This window comes from Bicyclus anynana, chromosome 22 (genome assembly GCF_947172395.1).
Source record: "Bicyclus anynana chromosome 22, ilBicAnyn1.1, whole genome shotgun sequence".
In the NCBI taxonomy this organism is placed as follows: domain Eukaryota; kingdom Metazoa; phylum Arthropoda; class Insecta; order Lepidoptera; family Nymphalidae; genus Bicyclus; species Bicyclus anynana.
The window spans coordinates 663,786-687,869 of NC_069104.1; the positions used below are offsets into that span (position 1 = coordinate 663,786).

Here is a 24,084-nt window from a genome sequence, read left to right on the forward strand (position 1 = left end):
GAGTCCTTTTCATGAAAGAAGTCCCGCGGCTAAAACCGAACTAAAATGACAGCGCCTTGCACAAATGACATTTTAAGACCACCATTAATGACAATAAAGCCTAGTGCGGACTACTTTGGTATTTTAGTCGAGTACGAACAATTTTTGGATTTACCGTCCAAAATCGTTCGTACTCGACTAAGCGCCATTAGGTCCTTAGCGCCGCGTCTGGCTGACTTCTTTCATGAAAAGGACTTTACGACTTTCAAATACTGTAGACAAACTAGAGGTACGTTACATTTGACAAATGAGATATGACACTATGACACTGACAACCAACCATGAAATTGACAAGTTGACAATGACATTAGACGTATCCCTTTTTGGTGGTGTTGTTTTTAAAATGCCCATGTGATTGTGAGAACAATAATTAACAATACATAAAAATGACCATTGTTAAGAAGAAAAAGCGTGTGTCCAAAAAATCTAAAACAGCTTGGCGCAAGCACTGTGATATCGCTGATGTTGAAGCGTTTTTGGAAGACCAGCGGTTGGAGGAAAGACTTGGGTAAGGTTATGTCTTCGTATTATCTAAGTTACTACGATTTATTTAGTTCTATTAATGATATGTATGTTGTATACTACTGCGAAAGTATAATAATTGTATGTATTGTAATATAAAATAATAAAATAATATTTTATAAATCAAGTTCTTGGGATTTTAAAAGAGGTAAAACTTGCGTAATATTACAGTTATTAACTACCTAAATTCATAGGTTAAGTTGTAAAGCATTAATGTAACTAAGTACCACAGTAACCAGTCCATTTGTTAATAATCAGGATGGTGAAACATTCCTGATTTAACATGGTAATATACATTCCTGTTATTTACAATTACTGCTTTTCGACAACAAGATTATAGTCCGCAAGTTTAGGCTTTTTACACAACAATATCACTTCTCAAAAAGGTTCTTTTAGGGCGACACTTTTCGTTTCGATTTACATACATTGTATTTTTAATAATAAGCTTTACGGCTCTGGGTTCTAGCCCTTTTGAGCCCAGATTCACAAACAATAAATTAATTATCTCGGACCAATAATAGAAGGACCTACCTCGCAAGACGTTACCTCTCTGTCAAAGAATCAACGATCTATCTATATAGAGCGGGGCATTTAGAAGTGTTTGTAAAATCGGCTGGGATAATTGAGCGGCTAACGCGTGTAAAAAAACTAACAAACGCGTTAGATTGTTCGATTGTATCGATGTTTCATTGTTGTAATCGTTTTCGTCGTCTAAAAAACTCCCTAAATATTCCGGTTTGTGTAGTAAGTAGTTCAATGGCATGAAAAACGGCCAACAACTTCTAATTCAGTAAAAGATGACGTGACGTTCAATTTGAAAATATTTCTATTTTATTTTTGTTATTCTTTACATGTTAGCCCTTGATTTCAGTCTCACCTGATGGTAAGTGATGATGCAATCTAAGATGGACGGTATGATTTCTACACGACATCATACCGGAACGCTAAATCACTTAGCGGTACGTTTTGTAGGTAGGGTGGTAACCAGCCAGACCTGGCACAATTAAGAAATTCTCAATCGGCCCAGCCGGGGATCGAACCTAGGTCCTCCGTCTTGTAAATCCACCGCGCGTACCAGTGCGCCACAGAGGTCGTCAAAAACATAATTATAATTTATAATAAATTTGTAATAAAAACAATATCTAAAAGAAAAATCGATTCTATTCTTCTAACGAACGAACGAACAAAACATCGATCCATTAATTTAACGTTCTGTGTACAGATTATATTATTCTTGTTAAATATTTTCGATGAGTGAGTTTACCTCGTCTCCTTCAAAAAACGACAGGCAATTTTGTTTCTGCATTTGGGTGCGATTTCATTTCCATGTCTAATTCGTCTATGTTAATTATTATATAGAGTTTGCACAATGTTGGGCAAAATTTGCCCAAAAACGATAAACGACATAAAAAGAACCTTAAATACCCCAAGCAGACATGAGTCCCAAACCATTTTCAAAAACATAGATATTAAGATTTATGGGTATTAAATGTGCATTTATAAAATTAAAAAATAACTTTAATAATTTTTATAAATGTCGTATTTTCATATCAAAAGAAGATGTTTTCTTTTATTTTAATGTAAATTTTACCTTTCATTTATTGCAGAAATACCCTATACTATGATTAATTTTTTTGATTTTGTGTTATTAAGTGAAAGAAGATTTGACATTTCACACACACACACTTCACAGCACAAAATACTACTTTATTTGTTGTCTGTGACTAATACTCCTACCTCACAGTATTCGTTAATGATTCGTTAACTAAATCCAGACTGTTGTGCGTATTTTCTTCCTTTATAATTTTTATTATTTCGTTTTGTTCTCGTTTCGTTGTTGTTGTTAGTTATTGTTTATTTGTTGTTTGTTTTTCGCGCGTATCTTGTATGTATTATTTATTACCTCATATCTTCGAAACCGCTGAACGGATTTACGTAATTCAGATATCCTTAGATTTGTTTTAATAACATAAGTGTTCTTAGATAGGTGAAATTAAAAAAAAACCAACAAGACGACTGTGAGATGCTATAGAATCGAGGTGATTTTTTTTTTAATATTGCAACAAGGGAATCAAATTCAAGGGCTTTTTGTGAGAATTTCAAAATGGTATATAATGGCCAACAAAAAACTACAATTAGAAAAACGTTATTTATTAATTGTACATACATAATACGCGAGGCGGACGACTATAAGATTTATGAAGTGTAGTTATAAAATACCTTAAATAGACTAAATTAAATATATTGATTATAAAAATCGACATGTGCGAGTCGGATTCGCCCACCGAGGGTTCCGTAGATTTTTTTGAATATTTACTTATCCTCAGTTGGACGTAGGTATACACTATTGTACTTTGTAACAAACGTAACAAATAAATCCGAAATTCACCATCTATCTAACTAAAAATTATGAAATAAAATAATTAAATAAACGAATAACCCGACTGCATAAATGATACAAAAACTGATTTAACTAAAGTGGGGACCTATTAAAAAATGTAGACGTAAATCATTATATTCAATATAATAGGTCCCGACTGTTTTCTAATTTTTTTCTACACTTCTGGACTGAGCTTGTTTTTTTTCTTTTCAGTTTTTGTATCATATAGGCAGTCGGGTTTTTTATTTGTTTAATTAATTAATTTATTAATTTTATTTAGTTTAGTACGAAAATGAGTGAATCGGAGCCTGGTACTAGCCGTAGCAGTTATTCCGCATTGCTATCGTTTCCGTCACCAAAAAAGAAACGTACGAAGCAATCACCCTTATCGTCCTCCGAGAAAACCGTTTTGATTAATGTGTTTAAATATGTCGAGGATACCTTATGCTTGCTTATACATAATAAAAAACAAAACTATAAGGGTTCTTTATTGACTACGGAACCCTGAATATAAGTGAAACATTATCTGTTAGATAAATAACAGGATATAGGAATATAGAATAAAAAAAATATTTGTTTATCAAAGGAAGTTTTATTTCATGACAATATTCGTAAATAATGCTGTAGTAAAATGTTGAGCACCCCTGAGTCAGCTGTTTTTGTTTATTTACATTGTTTAAAATACCTACCCGATCTGACTATAGTATACTTTTATCATGAAACTGTGTCAATCTTATTATTTTTATAGTATAGCACAATATTACCTTGATCAAATTGTTTAATTATATCTGGCACAAAAACATTTTATTCATTAACATAGTTTCAAGACCCAGATGTTTGGACAACATAAGAGAGTGGTGCAACATCTGAGAAGATACATTACAATGTATTTCCTTAGATACAGTGTTTTGTAGTCGTCGTCGTCATCAACCCATATTCGGCTCACTGCTGAGATCGAGTCTCCTCACAGAATGAGTGGGGTAAAGCCAATAGCCACCACACTGGCCCAATGCAGATTGGCAGACTTCACACAAAGGCAGAGAATTAAGATAATTCTCTGGTATGCAGGTTTCCTCACTATGTTTTCTTCACCGATTGAGACACGTAATATTTAATTTCTTAAAATGCACACAACTGAAAAGTTGGAGGTGCATGCCTCGGACTGGATTCGAACCCACACCCTCCTGAATCAGAGGCAGAGGTCATATCCACTGGGCTATCACGGCTCACGGTTGTAGTAGCATTCATAAATGAGGCCAGCGTGGTTACATTAATTGGCATTTAAGTATTTTACTTATGATTTAAAATAGTGATTTACATTAATAGTAACTCTATATCAAGCTAAAAGTAGGGGACTATAAATAAAGAAATGCTATTTCTCAAAAGTGGATACTTAACTTGTAGTATTTTGACATGGAAAACAGTATAGTTTTTTAAATGTAAAACTTGGTTAGCTAGAACTGAAAAAAAATAAAACTTTGTTACCTTACTGAACTAAAGTAAACTTTGTTTCAAGCATGCCAAGCAATAATGATGTTTATAGATAACAATTTTTGTTTCAGTAAATTTGAAACTAAACCAGATGAAGAACTGTTTGTTCTTGACACTAAAGGGGAGGAGGAGGACGTCAAACCTGACATCAAACCGTTATCTGCTAAACAGCTGAAGAGAGCCAAGTTAGCAGAGACACCCAAGTGCTTTCATATACTAATAAATAGTTCCAAGGTAACTTGACCACTTCTGATGTGATATGACAATTCTCTTTCCACAAACTCTAAAGCTTCAAAAACTAACAAAATGTATGGTTGTGACAGAATCTGACAATTTTATGCGGCTTGTCAATAACAAGTGTCATTCCTATACACTTTTTATTTTTGATGATTCAGTGATGTAGAGAAAGAATATGCATTCGACTTGGGTATAGACCATTATATTCTTAATTCACATTATGAAAGGCTAAAATAATTATACTGATAAATTTTTCTTCTAGAACTCATTTTCTTTGATGTCTGAGTATGAGTAATTTATGAAGACAATTGTTTATTGATGAATTTTTGAAAATACATGAGTACTAATTGTATAACAAATTCAGTTAAATATAAACATAAATTGGACCTTGGTAAAAGACCATACTTTTTCATGAAACTGTAAATAGGATGAAGATTGGATTAAATATATAACTTTAAAAAAAAAAGTGAATTAGTCAATAAAAACAAAAAATTATGAACTGAATTATGATAATCTATAATATTTATTATATTGTATCTTTTTTGTTTTTCAATGCAACAGGTTTCAGACCCAAATGCAAAACGCAACACTGTGAAACAACCAGGCACAAAGTCCACAGATCTCTCCAAATTGTCAGAAAAACGACAACTAGAGAAGGGTACTCTACAAAAGAAATTAGAACTAATGAAGAAAAACAAAAAGTTAGCCGTAGTAAAGAGAAAAAAGGGACAAACAAACAGACAGAGATATGATAAGGATATTTGGGAGAAAAGTGGTAAGTATACAAGGACAATAAACTACAGTCTTTCTTGATGAGTGCTGTTTACCAATAAACAAATTAAAAATTAGTGTATAAATCACTAGTCATTTCACAGCTAATAAAAATTATAATTGACTTGTTCTTCAATTAATGAAAAAAAAAGTGTGTCAGCTCCGTCGCACGAATGGAGTTTACTCGTTGCTATTGAAAAAGCAACGCCTGAAAAGTGAAAGGTGCGCAACCGAGGTGCAGCGCTGCGTGCGCGCCCGCCAACAGCGTGCACGTGCGTGCGGACGCGCTAGGCATGTGCACGCTATGGCGGCTACGTACGGTGAAAGGTGCGCAGAATAGGTTGCGCACAAAAAACGTACCGAGGGGTATAAATGAAAAATCGATTGTTAAGGAGTAAACTCCAATAAGTTATGAAATGACATGCGTTACGTTTTTTGTGCGCAACCTATTCTGCGCACCTTTCACCGTGCGCTGTGCCGCCAACAACTTGCACATCGCACCCATGTGCACGCTGTAGGCGGGTGCGCACGCCGCGGCCTGCTGCACCTCGGTTACGCACCTTTCACTTATAAGGCGCGAGTATTGAGACGTGCTTCGAGCTAACTTTTTGTTTTTTTTAACATACACACTTTTTTTTGTTGGTAAACAGTGCACATCGAGTAGGGTTTTAGTAATACTTATGTTAAAGAAGACTAAATGTATAGAATTGTAAAATAACTAATAGACTTTATAATATACTTCACATTATATATTTTACTCTTACAATGATATAATCATTAAACAAACAAGCCCAATAACATCTATACTTCTATACTAATATTATAAAGAGGTAAAGTTTGTAAGTTTGTAAGTTTGTCACATTTTTTAAATGGGGTAATCTTCGGAACTACTGGTCCGATTTTAAAAATTCTTTCACCAGTAGAATGCTACATTATCGGGGAGTGCTATAGGCTATATTTTATATTGGTATCATATATATTAGCCGAGTTATCACAGTTTTTGTCATACAGGTCGGACCGAAAATCCTCTTAGGCAGACTTAGTCGCATGCGCTGCCTTAACCATTGTGTAAAATTGAAATTAATGTATGGAGGCTTTATGTATCTTTAAAAGTTCTACAAAAAAGTCCGCGACACCATATACCTATCTTCTATACATTAGCAGATATAGTACCTTTTGTGTTTTAAAAATTATTAATTTTATATACTTAGGTTTGCGTCATTATTTATGCTACTTAACTTAAATCCTTATCAAAATAAATTATTTAATAATCACAAGGATGTTATGGAGATAAGATTTGCCCTTTATAGTATGTTAATTAGTTAAATAGTTTCGGAGATAATACAAAATTTCTAAAAGGCGGAATGCCGTTTATGTTTAAGCGCCAACCGCCAAATTAAGTTGAACCTTCCTCTATAGGTTTCTACGTATTTTATAGGGATCAGCATTTTTGGTTACTAAACTCTATGTAGGCGTTTTATCCATTTACCAATAGATGGCGTTGAGCAAAAACACCATATTTTTGTACGGCGCTAGGGAGATTATGCCGACTACATGATGATCGAAATTGATTGTTCATACATTGGTGTTGGTGGTGAAAAATTTACTTAGATTTTGGCAAGTCGATGTTAATTGTTAATGATTATGTTCTACTTCTAGGCACGTACCACGTAGGTAGTTAAAGTTAGCTAGGTACTGTTTGTCTGACTCGGTCTATTTACGTATTTGCTTTTTAGATTTAGAAATAGAGATTAGAGACATTAGAGGTGAGTCGTACTCGGCGAGAGACATACTTTAAGTTTTAATTTATAGTTTAGATATGTCGTACTTTCTTTGTTTAGGTTCAGGACCAGGTTCAGGTAATCAGGTTTAAACTTTAAATTTAAATAAATAATTTGTAATTTTATTTTATTCGTTTCGTTTCGACTTTCGACTTTCGTCATACGTATTTCGTGTAATTAGTTATTATTTCGTATTCGTTTTATGGTATTATTTCGATTGTTGTGTATATAAATTAATTAAAACTTAGTAAGTGTAATTATAGTGTTTTGTGTTAACTTAATTTTGTAAAAGATATACATACGTAGTCTATACTAATCTATATCTATACTAATATTATAAAGAGGTAAAGTTTGTAAGTTTGTAAGTTTGTCACATTTTTTAAATGGGGTAATCTTCGGAACTACTGGTCCGATTTTAAAAATTCTTTCACCAGTAGAATGCTACATTATCGGGGAGTGCTATAGGCTATATTTTATATTTGTATCATATATATTAGCCGAGTTATCACAGTTTTTGTCATACAGGTCGGACTGAAAAGCCTCATAAACAGACTTATTCGCATGCGCTGCCTTAACTATTGTGTAAAATTGAAATTAATGTATGAAGACTTTATGTATCTTTAAAAGTTCTACAAAAAAGTCCGCGACACCATATATCTATCTTCTATATATTAGCAGATATAGTACCTTTTGTGTTTTAAAAATTATTAATTTTATATACCTAGGTTTACGTCATTATTTATACAACTAAACGTTAATCCTTATTAAAATAAATTATTTAATAATCACAAGGATATTATGGAGATAAGATTTGCCCTTTACAGTATGTTAATTACTTAAATAGTTTCGGAGACTGGACCGATTTTGCTAAGGGTAGGAGTAAGATAGAGAAGTTACAGGGTAGGTTAGGGTACGGGTAGGGAAGCGTAGGGGTAGTGTAGGGGTACGGTAGGTTTAGGGCCGGGTTTAGGGTAGTGGTAGGGTCGGGGTAGAGGTAGGGTAGTGGTAGGGTAGAGGTACGGGTAGGATAGGGAAGTGGCAGGGTAGGGGTAGGATAGGCGTGAGATAGGGGTACGGGTGGGATAGGGGTAGGAAAGGGATAGGGTACGGGGAGGGTACGGGGAGGGTACGGGTAGGATTGGGGTAGGGTATAGGTAAGGTAGGGGTAGGGTAGGGGTAGGGTTGGGGCAGTGATAGGGTAGGGGTATGGTAGGGGTAGGGTAGGTTAGGTTAGGTTAAGGGGTAGTAGTAAAATTGACATCGAATTTTACGCAGACGAAGTCGCGGGCGTCCGCTAGTATAGTATATAGGTATAGTCGCCTATACAGCATACCCTATGTACGTCTCAATACACTCACAGCTAAATTAGTAAGTTGCGCACTAAAGGTGACACTTTTTCGCCAAAAACACTTTTGCACCAAAAACGTGACACTTTTTCGTTAGTTCAGTTCGGATTTTTCTCATACCGGGCGCCTTATATATAAAAAATCGATTCTTAAGGAGTAAACTCCAATAAATTTGATTAATAAGCTTACAACAATTAGATATGGTTAATATATTTTATATAACATTTTATAAATAAACAATTTAAAATAAATAAGTTATGAAATGACATACATTTTCTACCTTCATTTCTAATTTCTTTGTTGGTAAACAGTACTCATCAAGAAAGGCTGAAGTATAGTGTACCAACTTTGAAATTGAATGAAGATGAATGTTGAAAATCCCACATTTCAATACCCTTTAAACAGCCCAATACAGGGCCAAGCCTCTCTCCTTATAGTAAAGAGAGAGAGAGAGAGAGAAAGAGAGTACAGTGGCGTGCACAAGCATTTCGGCCAGGGTAGGCACAAAACACCCAAATGAAAAATTCCTTCTCCAATACTGGTTCAGATTGAATCAGTGCAAAATATCATCTACTAAGTGCACAATACTGGGAGAGGATATGGAGTTTGGACCCACCACATTGCTCCAATGCAAGTGATAAATGTTAAATTTTGTTAATACTGCTATGAACTATTAATGATAATGACATGCAACAGCTAAACATGCTCTTTGCATTATGGGAGTGTAACACTACCAACTTTGGAACTGACCACTGCTCATTTGGAACCCTCATAACTTTAAATTTAAATTTTCGATGAATTTTTATGTCCATTACCTAATATTATTATTACCTGACATTTCAAAAGTGCTTGTAAACTAAGCCTAATTAAAATAAATAATTTTTGTCTTGTACTGACAATTTCTCAGAAGAAGTAAAACTCAGGATTTCATAATTTGACCCAGGAATCAAACCCTGGAACTCATGATCTAAATTTAAATTATTAAAATTCAGTTATTAATATTTATTTACCGAGTTTTACACATTTATTTAATACAAACTAGCGGACGCCCGCGACTTCATCCACCCTTAGACCTCTTTAATCCAGTAGTATCGCTGTAAAAATGGAGTATCTTCCGTTTTCCCAACATTTCCCTTCACTGCCCTGCTCCTTTTGGTCATAGAGTAATGAAAAATATACTATAACCTATCTGCATTTTTGGCATCAGTATCGATCACTAATCACCCCCTGATAGTTATTTTGGAAATATATTTCAGGTACAGAATTGACCTACAGATTTATTATAACTATAGATGATAATGGTTTTTCAGAGCTAGAAGCCAAGGGCATACCAGAGACACTATGTGACGACTTCATCTCCCCCGAGGCTCAGCTCCACAATGTGCCCGTCACTAAGAGGTTGAGGTCCAAACCGCCTCCTCCGAAGACTGTGGTGTCCAGGGCAGCGGTGGAAGTTCCTCATCCTGGAGTCAGTTACAATCCCTCTTACAAGGTTAGTTTAATATGCTCTTCATAGTTGTATAGTTTTGAGTTCTCCCAAAATGATCTCCTTAATCCGTTCCGGTTGCAAAATCCATTCTTAGTGGATATCTAACTATACTGCCTAACTATAAACTACCTCCCTGCCAAATTCCATCTTTGTGTGTCAAGAGGTTTTAGGTATTTCGTGATGAGTGACTGCTTTGCTTTAATCTATTTATTATTTAGTTTAGTAGATTATCTACTACCACTATAAGGATATTGTACTAGAGTGCGCGCAAGATAAGTCTGCTCGCGACTGGTGGCGCTCTTGATGTCAGCTTTGCTGCTATCTCTTTTACCCATCTAGAAATAGATAGAGATAGACAACAAGATGGCAGCATTTGATTAGTTCTTGAGTTTAGCCATGCGTCAACTTATTGTGTACTCTCCTATATCCTTGTCAAATTGTTGTGGTGATAGAATTAATAGTTATTTATTAATTATATGAGGTGCTTGATGTCGGCAACACTGCACTTTCCTGTGTGTCTTTGAATTAATTGAAATATTATATAATTTCCAGGAACACCAAGAGTTACTGCAAGAAGTAGTAGTGCATGAACAGATGATGATGAAGAAGCAGGCTCACCTGCAGAGGGTCACCACTGGCATGTTCCGCAAGATCACTCCTCAGGAGAAAGAGGTACAGGCAAAAACTATTTATGCTTTCTTTATTTGCGTTTTCACTATTCGCGGATTATAAACTTGCAACCTTTATTTGCGGCTAAATATCTCTTTGTTCACTTGAACGTGGAAAATGATGTAAAATCAAATTAAAATTAAAAGCAAATTCAAATTCTAACTGCAAATATAGGCAAAATTTCGAATGGAGTGGATATATTATGTCATAGTAAAGTGAAGATTTTTATGAATGGTGTATGAAAAGCAAACAATTGCTGTGATGTCTCTATTTTGTCACACCAACATAGACCCCTATCAAATCTTTCGTGGACCCCTGGGGGTCTACTACCACTATGGAAATTAGTGTTTTAGATTGATAAATAATGGTTGTTTTAGAATCAATGGCTAGAGGAGATGAGCACAGGCCTTCCCCACCCTCACAACCCGGCCACAGACCAAGACCCGACAGAAGAGCCTTCTGATGACGAGTACAAGGCCATCAACCCGCCCGTGCAGAACAAGAAGAAGGACCATAAGACCAGAAGGAAGCAGAAGGAGAGGATCTTGGAAAAAGAAAAGTTGAAGCGGCAGAAGATTGACAAGCAGAAGATTACAGATATTTACAAGTAAGTGATATTTTTTAAAAGTAAAGTTCATACAGAGTGAGTCTTTACAAGCAACATGATGAAGCCTGCGAAACCCAAAAAAACAAACGTCACGCGTCTCCTTGACATCCGCATATACAAACTTTATTCATAATTTGTACTTATAAATTTAACACTAACAACAATTACATAAATTAATATCATCATCATCATTATCAACCCATATTCGGCTCACTGCTGAGCTCGAGTCTCCTCTCAGAATGAGAGGGGTAAGGCCAATAGTCCACCAGTCTGGCCCAATTCGGATTGGCAGACTTCACACACACAGAGAATTATAAAAATTCTCTGGTATGCAGGTTTTCCTTCACAGTTTTGAGACATGAAAGAAACCCTACATCCTGTAGTCACAAGTTCAGGACTGCTCGGTGTTTTTCTCTCCACCACGCGATAAATCCATGGAATGCTAAGATATTCATCTCACAACTGACAAAGTTGGAGGTGCATGCCCTTAACCGGATTCAAACCCACACCCCACACCCCGTAATCGGATGTAGAGGTAATATCCACTGGGCTATCACAACAGCGACCTGTGTGAGCACAGTGGAAATTAATATAATAATCAATAATTACCAATAAAAACATAAAAAATATTTTTCAGGCTACGTAAAATCCAAGCATCAGTTTCAAAGAAAGAGCAACTGGACGCAAAGTTGCGTGAGAAACGCACCTCGAAGCGCTTGCAGCGCGCCACCACAGCGCTGCCAGCGCTCAATGCGCACAAGGCGCCCGTCAAGGAGCCAGAGTTCGTTGACCCCAAGCAGCTTACTGGTGACTTGAGGAACATATCCGGATCAGGTGAGTCACTAGTACTTGAATCATATCAAATTTAATTTATATAATATTAATTTCGTATCTATACTAATATTATAAAGTTGAAGTTTGTTTGTTTGATTGAACACGCTAATCTCAGGAACTACTGGTGCGATTTGAAAAATTCTTTCAGTGTTACATAGCTCACTTATCGAGGAAGGCTATAGGATATGTATTATACCCATATTCCTACGGGAACGGGAACCACGCGGGTGAAACCGCACGGCGTCCGCTCGTAGTACATATTGTAGGAAATAGTAGTCTGAGATGGATATGACGTCGCCCGATCTCGTGTTGGTTCGTGCCGACGCTAGGTGGCGCGATTTGTTTGCGTAAAGAGTAGGGGGAGTTAGTGAGGGGTAGCAATCGGTTGGCGGAAACGACTTGTGATATGAGGTGCTCATCGTACAGTCGGCTTCAGTATGCTCGTGGCGTTCGAGCCGTCCACATTTCTTGTTGTATAATTCTATATGGGTTACTTGGGATAGGCGGGGAGAGTGACTTGAGTGGAAAAGGGGAGTGTTGGTTAACTGTCAAGGGCGTTCTTAATCCTACAATTGGAAAGTGGCAGTGGTTCGTCCTATACCTAAAACTAATAATCCTAGTACTGTAAAAGACTTGCGCCCGATTAGTGTATTGCCCTGTGCATCCAAAATTTTAGAAAAGATTGTATACTTGCAAGTCTCTAAATACCTTGAAAGTAATAACTTGTTACCTGAAATGCAATCAGGTTTTAGGGCTGGTAGGAGCACAGTATCTGCTCTTCTTGATGTAACGGACAATATATTGTCGGACCAAGACAAAAAAATGTGTACGCTATTAGTATTGTTAGATTTTTCACGCGCGTTTGACAGTATAAACATCCCACTGTTACTTTCTAAGTTATCATATTATGGTTTTGACATCGGTACAGTGAATTGGTTTGACAGTTATTTGATGAATAGAACCCAGTACATTGAGGTAACGCAAGATGATGGAAAGAAGTGTCGTTCCTCCACTAAATATGTTAGTAGGGGTGTTCCTCAAGGATCTATTTTAGGTCCACTTTTATTTATCTTATATTGTGCAGATATTACTGATAACATTAAGAATTGTAAATACCATTTATATGCCGATGATTTGCAGGTCTATTATTCTTTTGAGCCACATGAATACAATTTGGCGGTTCAGAGAGTAAATGAGGATCTTCAACGGATAGCAGTTTGGTCTCACAAAAATTCGTTAGTCCTCAATCCCTGCAAGTCGAAGCTATTATTTTTTGGAACTAAAGCACAATTAGAGAAAATTAATTTAGAAACTACTAGAGTGACTCTTCAGGGTGTGGAATTAGAGCGGGTTTTTGAAGCCCGGAATTTAGGGCTGCTTATGGATTCTGGGCTAAGATACGACAACTATATAGCTGCGGTAGTACGTAATTGCTTTTACCGGTTAAAGATCTTATACAAAATTCGTAATTACATCAGTCAAGAAGTACGTATACACCTGGTAGAAAGCCTCGTACTATCGAAATTAAATTATGCAGATGTAGTTTACGGGCCTCGTGTCTTGGCCAGAACCAGTAAGCTCATACAGCGGGTTCAAAATGCGTGTGCGCGATTCTGTTTCAACATTCCCCCCAGAGCTCATGTCACTCCATTTTTGAATAAGCATAATATGATAAAGATGAGGTCTAGGAGGAAGGTACATCTTGCTAGTATGATTTTTGGTATACTAAAAGATGGTAAGCCAGTATACTTGAGTCAGAAGCTTAGCAGGATGAGCCGCGACAGAGAATCACTAAGGTGCACTCGTAAGCCTCTGAGCGTCCCTCGACATTGTTCAGCTGCCTTTAGGGGTAGTTTTAAATATGCCGCCACTCGCTGCTGGAATAATATTCCACCGCCAATCCGTGATTCCCGAAGCAAATTTGCTTTTCGTAGAAAGTTGAAGATTTATTTACTAAATAGACAAAAGGAATTTGAGGATTGTGCGGTGGAAATATCAATTTTATAGAGGGAATCAACATAATTAGGATAAATAGGATACTCATTTTTTTTTTTTTTTGGAATTTTGAAATTTTAGTTAATAATTTAGTTATTTTAATTTGAACATGATTTTTTATTTACCTATATATATTTATGTACTATAAAATATATATTATGCATTAATAAATACATACACTTCATAATATTATAAATGTATATATATATATATATAAATTGCATTGTCGTTTTCCATTACATACTAGTATCACATTATATCTGTAGTTTAATTAGTAATTATATATTTTTAAAATGTAACACATATTTGCTGCTTATTTTAATTTAATTTAGTTAATGTCAATTTATTTGTACAATTATAAGCTGTGACGTCACACGGGTCTCAGCTGAAAATCAGCGCCGTGTGTTATGCTTGTATGTAGTGCACGGCATAAGCTGAGCTGTACACCCTTTCTTTTTAAGGGTTACAGACAGACATGCTGTCATAAGGATAGGGTACTGACTGTCTGTAACTTTTAGATTTGAATAAATTTATTTTCTTTCTTTCTTTCTTTCTTTCTACACAAAACGTTCACAAGTGCGTGACTCCACTCAAGGTCATTCTCTGCCATTCTAGGGTCTTATTTTGGTTACAGTTTGATTTGTTAATTAAGTTGTCCTGACAAATGTTGTGAATTCTTCTTGAAATCTTATAATTGTTATCCACGTCTGAGACTGATAAAAATATAGTAATTAATAGAAGTTAAGGATTTCATAGAGAACTTAATTTGTGCAGTTGATGCTGCACAAATTAAGCAACGTGCGCTTGCGTAGAAAATGCTGAATAGGCATTTTCTACGCAAGCGCACGCGCTTCATCTTAGACCTTATTATCACTTACCATCAGGCATGATTGTAGTCAAGTGCAAGCACAACATAAAAAATCGTATATAATTCAAACGTCAAAAACCCTGTCGTCCATATAGTTGTGACGTCACAATGTTACTAAACGCCAAACAAATTGTTAACTAATATTTTTGTCAAACGCTTTTTTTTAAAGTAATAATAGTATAGTAGGTACATTTAAACTTGGGACTTAATTTGATTGTTAATTTAAATACTGTAGGTACTTTATAATTTTTCTTTTCGTTCTTTTTTATAATTTTTTAACTAGTTATAAGTTTTAATTTGGTTTAGCTTTGATTAAAGGTTTATGTTGCCTGTTTTCGTGGTGGCACTTGGAACTGGGTCCTATCTGAAAATCAGCGCTGTATGTTCTTTGTTTATGGGGAGCATATAGCAATATGCTGAGCTGGGACCTTTTTCTAGGTTATGCCACATATCGCAGGGTATCATTCTTAAATGATTGTGATGTGTGGCATAATGTAGTAATAAATATATTTTCTTTCTTTCTTTATTTTCTAAATATTCTTTTCTTGAAAAAAAAATCTGTGTGTTCCAGCGAGTCTCCTCCGCGACCGCTTCCAGTCGCTGCAGCGGCGCGGTGCGCTGGCCGCCTCCAAGATCATGATGACGAAGAGGAAGAAGCTCAAGAAGTACTACAAGCCCGGACACAAGGTCACCGACCAGGATGTGGACAACTTCATGAAGAAGTCACAGGCCAAGGCAATGGCAACTTTATTGAGAGACAAATAAAGTTCATTTTGTTGCAATATAAGTATGTTATTTTTATTTTCTTAATGTTCTTATATAACTTATCTCAAATAGGATCTAAAAATATGGATAAGCCTATGTTCCTACCATAGTTGAGTATGATAGCCAATAGGCTAGTTGACACTTTTTTTAAAAGGGTCTTAAATTGTTCATTAGCGTTCTACTAGATAGAAAATCATTATATTTTATGGTACATAAATACATACAAAAATTAATTTTTAACGAGCCAAAACGCTATCCGCCATGATGGTCTATATTTTAACTGTTTTATGACGTCAGGCTAACACTAAACCTTAACCAAACGGAGTGTTTAACAAAATTAATAGTTAAAAAACTTCAAATAATTTGGCGTTTTCTAACTATTAATTAACGCGACTTGTTTTCGTAAAGAGTAGGGAGTTAGAGAGGGGTAGCGATGGAATGACTGGCGATATAAGGCGCTCACCGTACGGTCGGCTTCAGTATTCTCGCGGCGTTCGAGCCGTCAACATTTGTTGTTGTGTTTTTTATTATTAATGTAATTATTTATGGGTTACTTGGGATAGGCGGAGAGAATAGTTTGAGCAGTGAATGGTGAGTGTTGGAAAGATAGCAGTTTCTGATTCTCAACAAGCACATTTTTTCAATAGTCATCTGTATAATACGAGAAATCATGTCCCCGCCCAAGTCGTGCAGAAATTTTTGAATAAAACAAAACTAAATGTTTTATCAATATTTATTGTGTAAAATAGCTTAAGTTACTTATTTAACTAATTTCCTATTAAATATAATTACAAAATATCGCTTGGCAGTGTTCGAAATCTAAGTATAGGCTAGTACCTATTGAGTCATAGGTAACTGAAATGCTTACTAAATACCTTTTTAATTTAACCTAATTTAAAAATACTAAGGGCAAGTCATTATTACAAATTACAAAACAATAAATTAATTAGTGTATAACACATTTTTGAATTTAAAATCGTTTGAATTAGATATTATTTCTAGATAAGTACAAAAAATCGCAAATTTACGTAAAAATGGCTTTTAGTGTTTGATATCTACAAAATCACATTTACAGTTCTAGATTTTATAAATAGGGTTCGTTCCTGATAAAATTGAGCATTTTCAAAATTAAATTATAGTTTAGTAGAAACTCGGTTTTATACTGTCGTATTATTTTAACATATCGTAATTTTTATGTCTGATTAATCTATGTTTTGAACATTTTACACCTATAATTAATAATATAAGTAATATTATATAATTAATAATTACATAAATATTCAATTTTAACCTAATTCAGTAATTCGATAATTATTATCTTGCATGTTGGTAAATATTTTCATTTACTTAATGCATTTTCTATTTGAAAATTCATGTCTAATAAAAGATAGGAAAGTACTAATTTAATTAACGATATAACTTTCATTCAAATAAACCCAGTAGTTCTTCTACTTATAAATCAACGAAAGAGAGATCATCAAAATTGAAGAAAATGTCTTATATTATAATTATCATGTCAATCCAGTATGTTATAATCAAGTAGGTAGGTGTGTCTTTATGATTTCGAGTTTATCTTTAGATTTTTAATCCTTTTTAACAAAAAAATAATTGTTAAAATTAAAACGAACCCTAATTATAAATAAATAATTAAAAGCATAATGTCTATCCCCATCGCGCTGCTATAGTGTACAAAGATCGTAATAATTCTAATGCTCTTGTGTCTGCTTGAGGTTTTAGTTCTGCCTGAGCTGGCAGTCTCGCTTCAGCAATAGGTCGATCAGCTACTGTGGTACTGGTTTGTTCAACCTCTGTTGTTTTTGGCATAAACTTTCTACCACCACGCCGGCTCGCTAGGGTTGTTGGCCTTGCTGTAGTAACTGTTGTATACTCTGTCGTTTCTTCAGTCTTAATATTTTCTGTCGTTATTGTCGTCGGTTGAGTAGTCGTAGGATTCGACAAAGAGTTAATAGCTTCAACGTCCACATTCAAACTTTTGCCTCGTCTACTTTGCATTGGTATTCTATCCATTCGTCGCTGGAACAACGTTGTTTTAACATAATCTACGTCAGGTATAGTTACTGTTACCGGTGTCTCTGTTGATTCCTCTTCTTTAGCTATTTCGTCCATGTCTTTTGGTGATACAGCCATTAATGCTTCTAATAAAGCCTTTTTGGAGGCTTCCGCAGTTGAATTGTGATCATCATCGCAAGTTTGTACCAAAAGCAGTATTAAACGTTTAACGCTTTTTGATTTAGTTTTCTTCATCACATTCATTAGTTTTTGTGTAGTTGTAGCATTCATTCCTTCCATAATTTCCTTTGCCTTTTCTACTATAGTGTCTGTTACTGTTGACAAATCTTGTGCAGGTTCTGTAGACGTTGATTCTCGCAGAAGTTTACCGAAACGTTCATTTTGGTTGTGGCTAGTTGTTGCTGTGACTTCGATGTCTGTAGTTGAAGCAACGCTCGGTTCGGTCGTAGTCGAATAAGTTATTGGTGTTGTAGCAGTATCAAGCGCCCAGCTGTTAGTTTGCTGAGCAATTTCTGAAACGCCTTGTCCTTGACCTGTCACACTTAAGCCGTCGTTCAAAGTTATAGGGTCGAGGATTGTGCTGTGCCAATTTCCGAAAGTCGTAGGCCATTGGAAATCGTTTGTTGATTTATCTGTATCGGGAGAAGTGAAAACACTGCTTGATATAGGGATGACCGTTGTTAAGGCTTCTGTTTGGTCTCGAAGGGTGGTGGTTGGTTGAGTCGTCGAACTTTGCACTACAGTCGTTGTGGTATCAATGTCACTTTGATTTGGAGCTTCTAAATCTTTGGCAGGTTTTTTAACTATTTTATGATCATCTTTAAGTTGTTTTCCTTGTCTTAGATTATTACTTTGAGGTGAAACGAACGACTGACTGTGTGCTCTTTGTAGTTCCTCTTCATTTTCTAATTCAACACTATCTATACTATCAGTTTCCGTAAAGTACACTGGTGTTGGCTCAGTTACACTAGTTGTTGATTTGATCTTTTTACTTTCAAACATCTGGTGGGAATTAGTAATAGGAGCCAATGTGGAATCAAAGGTTTCCCCACCCCATGCAGTAGGCAGTGTAGTTACGTCTGTGTAATCATTTGACGGTGTGATGTCGAAAGCACTAACAGGTTTACCAAAGCGTGAGACAAATTTGTTATTCTGTAGTCTTTCGTTTTTGGAAGGTGTATAGTTTTCTGTAGTTGACGTATATTGGTTTGTAGCTAGTAAGTTAACCTTAACAGCTCCTGTGTTAAAGTTTACATTGGAATAATAATCTCTTGTTGTTGGTGCAGTGGTATAAGAAGCTGAAATCCTACCACAACATCTAAACGGACTTCTGCGTGTAGTTGTAGAATATGTTGTAGAAGGCAACTCTGTAGTTGTAGTCGTCGTAATATCTTCTACAGTTGTTGGATAATCCGTAGCAATATTCAAAGCTTTTCCACCTCTTACGGAATTTTCAGATATTTTGTGATCATGCACTTTATGCTCATCTGAAAATCCTAATATTTCATCATCTTCCTCATTGACTGTTGTCGTTGGCTCTGTATTTACAGATTCATCATTACCAGTTAGCATTTCAGCAAATGATGGATGAGTGGGTCTTATGTCGGAAAGAACTTTTCTAAATTGAACTGGATCTTGCAAGTATGCTGAAAGAGCGTGTGTAAACACCTGAGCTAGTTCTCTAATTTGAGGAGACGATGCTAAAGGACCTTGGCTCATCTCTACTTGTAAATCTTCTGCTAAGTCATTGTATGTACTATTAGGGTTTAGTCTAATTTCTTCTAATAGTTCAGCCTTATCGGCATCACGTCCGAAAAGTTTGCCATACTTTGTAATCGTGTGTCGGCTGAATAAGGCTGGTAAACTATTTTCGATTGGCTCGTTAGCGTCAAAAGCAGGTGTAGTAGTTTCGTCATCTGACGGAGGAGTTGTAGATAAATTATCCAAAGCTGTAGCGTAATAAATAGCTAAGGAATGAAGTGTTTTAGGAGTTAGTGACGGTGGTACAATCAACCCAGGTCTGTTAGTTTGATCTCCATAGTATTTTTCAGTGAGTGTTGTTTTCGTCGTAGGTTCAGTTATGTCTGTAATGTCAGCGGATAGTTTCCTCAGTAGTCTATCTCGACGTTCCTGATATGTCTGCTCTGTAGTCACTTGGGTGGATGGGTTGGATTTTGCATAAACTTCGTCATTTATAAATGTCGTTATCTTTATGTCTCTAGTTGTTTGTGGAATTTTGGTGACAGATTCAAATGTATCTTTAGTTTCGGCGGCTACTTTATTTTCAGAATTGGTTTTGCTTTCGAATTTATCACTACGAGCGGTAACTTCAAGCTTTACTGTAGTAGCTGAAATTGATTTGTTTTTCTCTTTTTCTATAAAATCTCTTAGCAGTGATACTCCTGGTCTCGTGTAAGGTTCGCGTCGGTCATTTATAGTGCTAGCGTAGCTTTTTGTGTATGGAACTAATGTTTGTCGCTTTGTAGTAGCTTCCTCTACGTACTGAGGAACATTTTTCGCCTGAATGTCATATAGAGTCGTCAAAGTAGGACTACCTTTTGCTTTGGGTGCACTAGATGTTAAGTTAGGTGTATAAACTGGATATGGTCTGTAGTTCTTACTGCTGTATTCCTGCAAGTATTGTCTGTTTTGGTTTTGGGCGAAGGAAGCCGTTTCCGCGGCGACCTGCATTTCTTTCAAACTATTGTGATCGTATGCTGGTATAGTGGTTTTAGGGGTAGTGCTATCGTAAACTGATAAGGTTGTTCTTGCTGGTGGGTTTCCAAAGTTATTTGCGATGAGTTGAACAAGATTCTTCCTTCTTTTCTCGAACGTAGTTGCCGCTGTTCTTTGTGTAGGGCTGATATCGAATAGAGTTTGATAACTTCTCGCAGTGGCTTGTGCGTTGGGTGGTATAGTGTCGCTCTGCAGCTTTTGCCGATGTCTCAGAAGTCTCTCCGTTGTGCTGGGTACTGTGACGGGTGCTCTTTTTGATTCTGCGCGTACATTCGAGTCTATGCCGATCTGTAGAAGGTCGGGATTCTTGCTCAAGTTACTGATCCTCTGCGCCTTCTTCTGCTCGTTGCTGTAGTACTCCACGCTGGACTCGTAGAGCGCGGGCGCGGAGGCGCAGTCCACCTTGAACCACCAGTCACAGATGAGGTGCGACTGGCTGAAGATGGTGCCGTTGGGACACAGGAACGATATCTTGCGGGAAGTATCGCAGATGTGGAACACCTGGAAGCATGCATTAATATTCGTTAATGTATCATTGTAGTAAGATTCTAAATCATAGTTAATTGAAAGTTCTTTAATGAGATACAAAATTTCAGGAGATTATTAACTCTATAGATTTATGCCCTAACTAACACGTCAGACAGGCGACTTAGCGATCCCACAGCGAGATTTGGTTTCGCTATTGCTCACCCTTTATTGAGAGAAACGGTTCACCATTAATTGCATGCCATAGTTTACCATTTTGTTAGTACTCGGTTACTGAAGAACAGATGTAGGTACTATGTAGATGGTATAGTATAATGTAAACCTACCTCTTGTGCGACATTTGGAAGGTGGCTAGCCTCGTGTGAATGCTATAGTCCAGTAAAAGTGTAGAATTGGCGTTTGATAAAAGTGGTCTACGAGTAAGTCCAGCAGTGGATGCATGATGAAGACAAAGATATATTTTAAGCACAATCGAGTAGCTAACCTGGCAGTCAGTCTCCAAGTCGGCGTAGTATCCGGTGGGCACGTCCTTGCAGTTGAAGCCTGTGGTGGGGATGTTAGGTAGCGCAGGGAAGTCCACGTTCGCCTTGCCGATCACACCTTGAAAACAGAATAGAACACGTTAATTTGCGGATATTTGTTGTATAGCTACTACTTAAATAGAAGCGTCAATAGCACCAGGTAGAAGAGGCCGTACTCAATCTTATCGACAAGTAGCACTGTTAAAAGCCATGGTTATGTAACCACAAATAAATATTTAACACCAGGAACAGACACATATGAACCATCTGTTTGCATCAAAGTACAATAAACTAGTACCTATATAGAACTGTTCTGAACTAAATTACCTCGTTAGGTGGACCAGTCACGTAGTTCAGGGCAGAGGATGGATTGGATCTCGAAGTTCTGAGTTTCAGTTGAGAAATTCTACACCTAGGGAAGGTGATGGTACCTCTATGCCTCGGACACAAAGAAAGAAAGCTACCTATTATGATAATGAATATAAATAAAAGCTAGTCTGTGCAAATACCTAAATGTTCTACGATGTCAATCTCAGGCTGGTGCGGAGGTATGAGCCTCTTCACCAGGGTCCGCTTGCCTTCGGTATAGTCCTCAAAGCCGGCGGCGCCCATGGCCTGAGCGATCGCCGTCAGGGATTCTGCGCTTGGTGCCGGTACGAAGAGATTTGGGGCTATGTCCTGAAACATTTATTGAGTTATTGATTACACCCAAATAGGCTAGACTTTCACAGGATTATAAGTAGATACTTTTAGCTCAAGTAGAATATGGTCAGCTTGGCGCATTACATAATTTTCATTGTTTTTTTACCCGAAGATAAGTTAGCCTTTACTGCGATCTCACTTGTTGTTAAGTGACGATGCAGTCTAAGATGGAAGCGGGCTGACTTGGAAGAGGTACGAGTTTATTGTACACATATCATTAACGGTTTCCACGCAGCGTCATAGGGTTTAGCGGCACATTTTTGCCTAAAAGGGTGATAACTAGCCACAGCCAAACCAGAAAGACCTGAGCCAACTTAAAAAATTTTAACTATGCAGTTATTTCTATCAAACATCAACCACTTATTTCCCAATTTCCTATCTATTGTGTTCGGTCTTTAAATGGTTTACACACCTACAATTTGACACACATAAAAAAACTGAGATTACAAAGCTGTTTGGCCCTACGATTAAAATTAATGTATCTTTGGTTACACTCCTACATTTGATTCGGCCATTGGATGGTGAAATTAATGTTAAAACGAAATGTATATAGGTACTACAAGGTAGTAGAGCAAGAGCCCACGAAAGCCAGACCTTCGTTATTTTATAAAAGTTGAAAGTTTCTCTGTAGATGTCTCCTATACAGGTAAGAACGACCAGCGACTATAAAGTTTGGGTTGTGGTTACCTGGGCAGGTAACAGGTAGTAAAGGTGTATAAAATAGTACTTAAAATTCGTTAAAGTATAAAGCTCAATTTTTTAATATTTCCTTCGGGAAAACTTTAAAAATCTCGTCATCCATTGCCGGACACTTATGACAATTGCTACCCCCTGCCAGACACCCCTAAACTTTAATAAATTATAATTATACTTTCGTTATAGTATAAAAGCTAAATTTTATATATGTTACTTGGGGACTTATAAAAAGATGTTACCTCAATAGCCGGACAGTTTTCGTGGTTTTTACATCTTGCCAGACACATCGAAAGTCCACTATAGGTGCGAGCGCGAATGCTTAGTCGATTACTATTTTTTAAGATATCTAATAAAAAATAATTTTATTACGTTCATAGCCATGTTGTATAAAGCAAAATAAATAAATCATTATATAATCATGATGAACTTCCGCAAAGTAACGCCTGCTTCTATCCGATTTTCATCGTTATTAGCCAAGACTCTTTCCTTTCAACTAACTACCTAAATATTTACAGGCGACGTGATACGTGTAGGTATCTAGGACTAAGCAATGTGGAAGAATTTTTCAAGTAAATAAGGAAATATGGTTGCCAGTATCTTACGTAATATGTATGAAGAAAAAATCACAAGAGCTTCGCTTCTAACTATTATTAAAGTTGGACTTTTTAATAATTAAGTAATTAATTACCTTTCTCCTTTGCGCTGTTCGTCGGGACCCGTGACATGGTTGCAGTGAACCTGAAATTAAAAATGTATTCCGTTAAACCACACTACTTCAAATCAAAACACTACTTTTAGTAAATCGTGCTTGCGTTTTTGACTTTAATCTTATTGAACCCCAGACCTTCGTCATTCTGTAAAAGCTTAAAGTTTGTCAGCTCCATACCATAGGTAAGTGCGGTAGCCAACTAAAGAGTTTGGACCGTGGTGACTTTGAGATGTAGCAGGTTTTAAAGATCCAGACTTTCAATCATCTAAGTATAAAGTATATATATTTTTATATTTTTATCGGCATATTAAGAGAAATGATGTCCCCATTCGCCAGACAATTGGCTTCACGGCAACCCTTCGCTAGAGACCCTTGAAGTTGCTACACTTCCCCTGGTCCCCTGAGGGAC

General features: G+C 36.4%; 2 protein-coding genes across 4 annotated transcripts in view; one reads left to right on the forward strand and one right to left on the reverse strand.

Moving 5' to 3' along the window:
• Positions 1–345: 345 nt before the first annotated feature.
• On the forward strand, positions 346–15,816 carry LOC112043828 (ribosome biogenesis protein NOP53). The gene is made up of 8 exons (XM_024079441.2): positions 346–547; positions 4,504–4,666; positions 5,231–5,444; positions 9,878–10,059; positions 10,609–10,728; positions 11,103–11,332; positions 11,970–12,166; positions 15,601–15,816. Exons 1-8 carry the CDS (start codon positions 426–428, stop codon positions 15,792–15,794), a joined length of 1,422 nt encoding a protein of 473 aa, XP_023935209.2. The 5' UTR covers positions 346–425; the 3' UTR covers positions 15,795–15,816.
• A 695-nt stretch (positions 15,817–16,511) lies between these two features.
• The window catches only part of LOC112043827 (serine-rich adhesin for platelets), a 60,634-nt gene continuing 53,061 nt past the window's right edge, over positions 16,512–24,084 (reverse strand). For all 3 annotated transcript variants that reach the window (XM_024079438.2, XM_024079439.2, XM_024079435.2), the window contains exons 4-7: positions 23,655–23,704; positions 22,078–22,246; positions 21,532–21,647; positions 16,512–21,062 (exon numbers count right to left, since the gene is read on the reverse strand). In XM_024079438.2, coding sequence (XP_023935206.2) covers positions 17,457–21,062; positions 21,532–21,647; positions 22,078–22,246; positions 23,655–23,704 — 3,941 coding nt within the window. In that variant the 3' untranslated portion in view covers positions 16,512–17,456. The remainder of the gene's footprint in view (positions 21,063–21,531; positions 21,648–22,077; positions 22,247–23,654; positions 23,705–24,084) is intronic.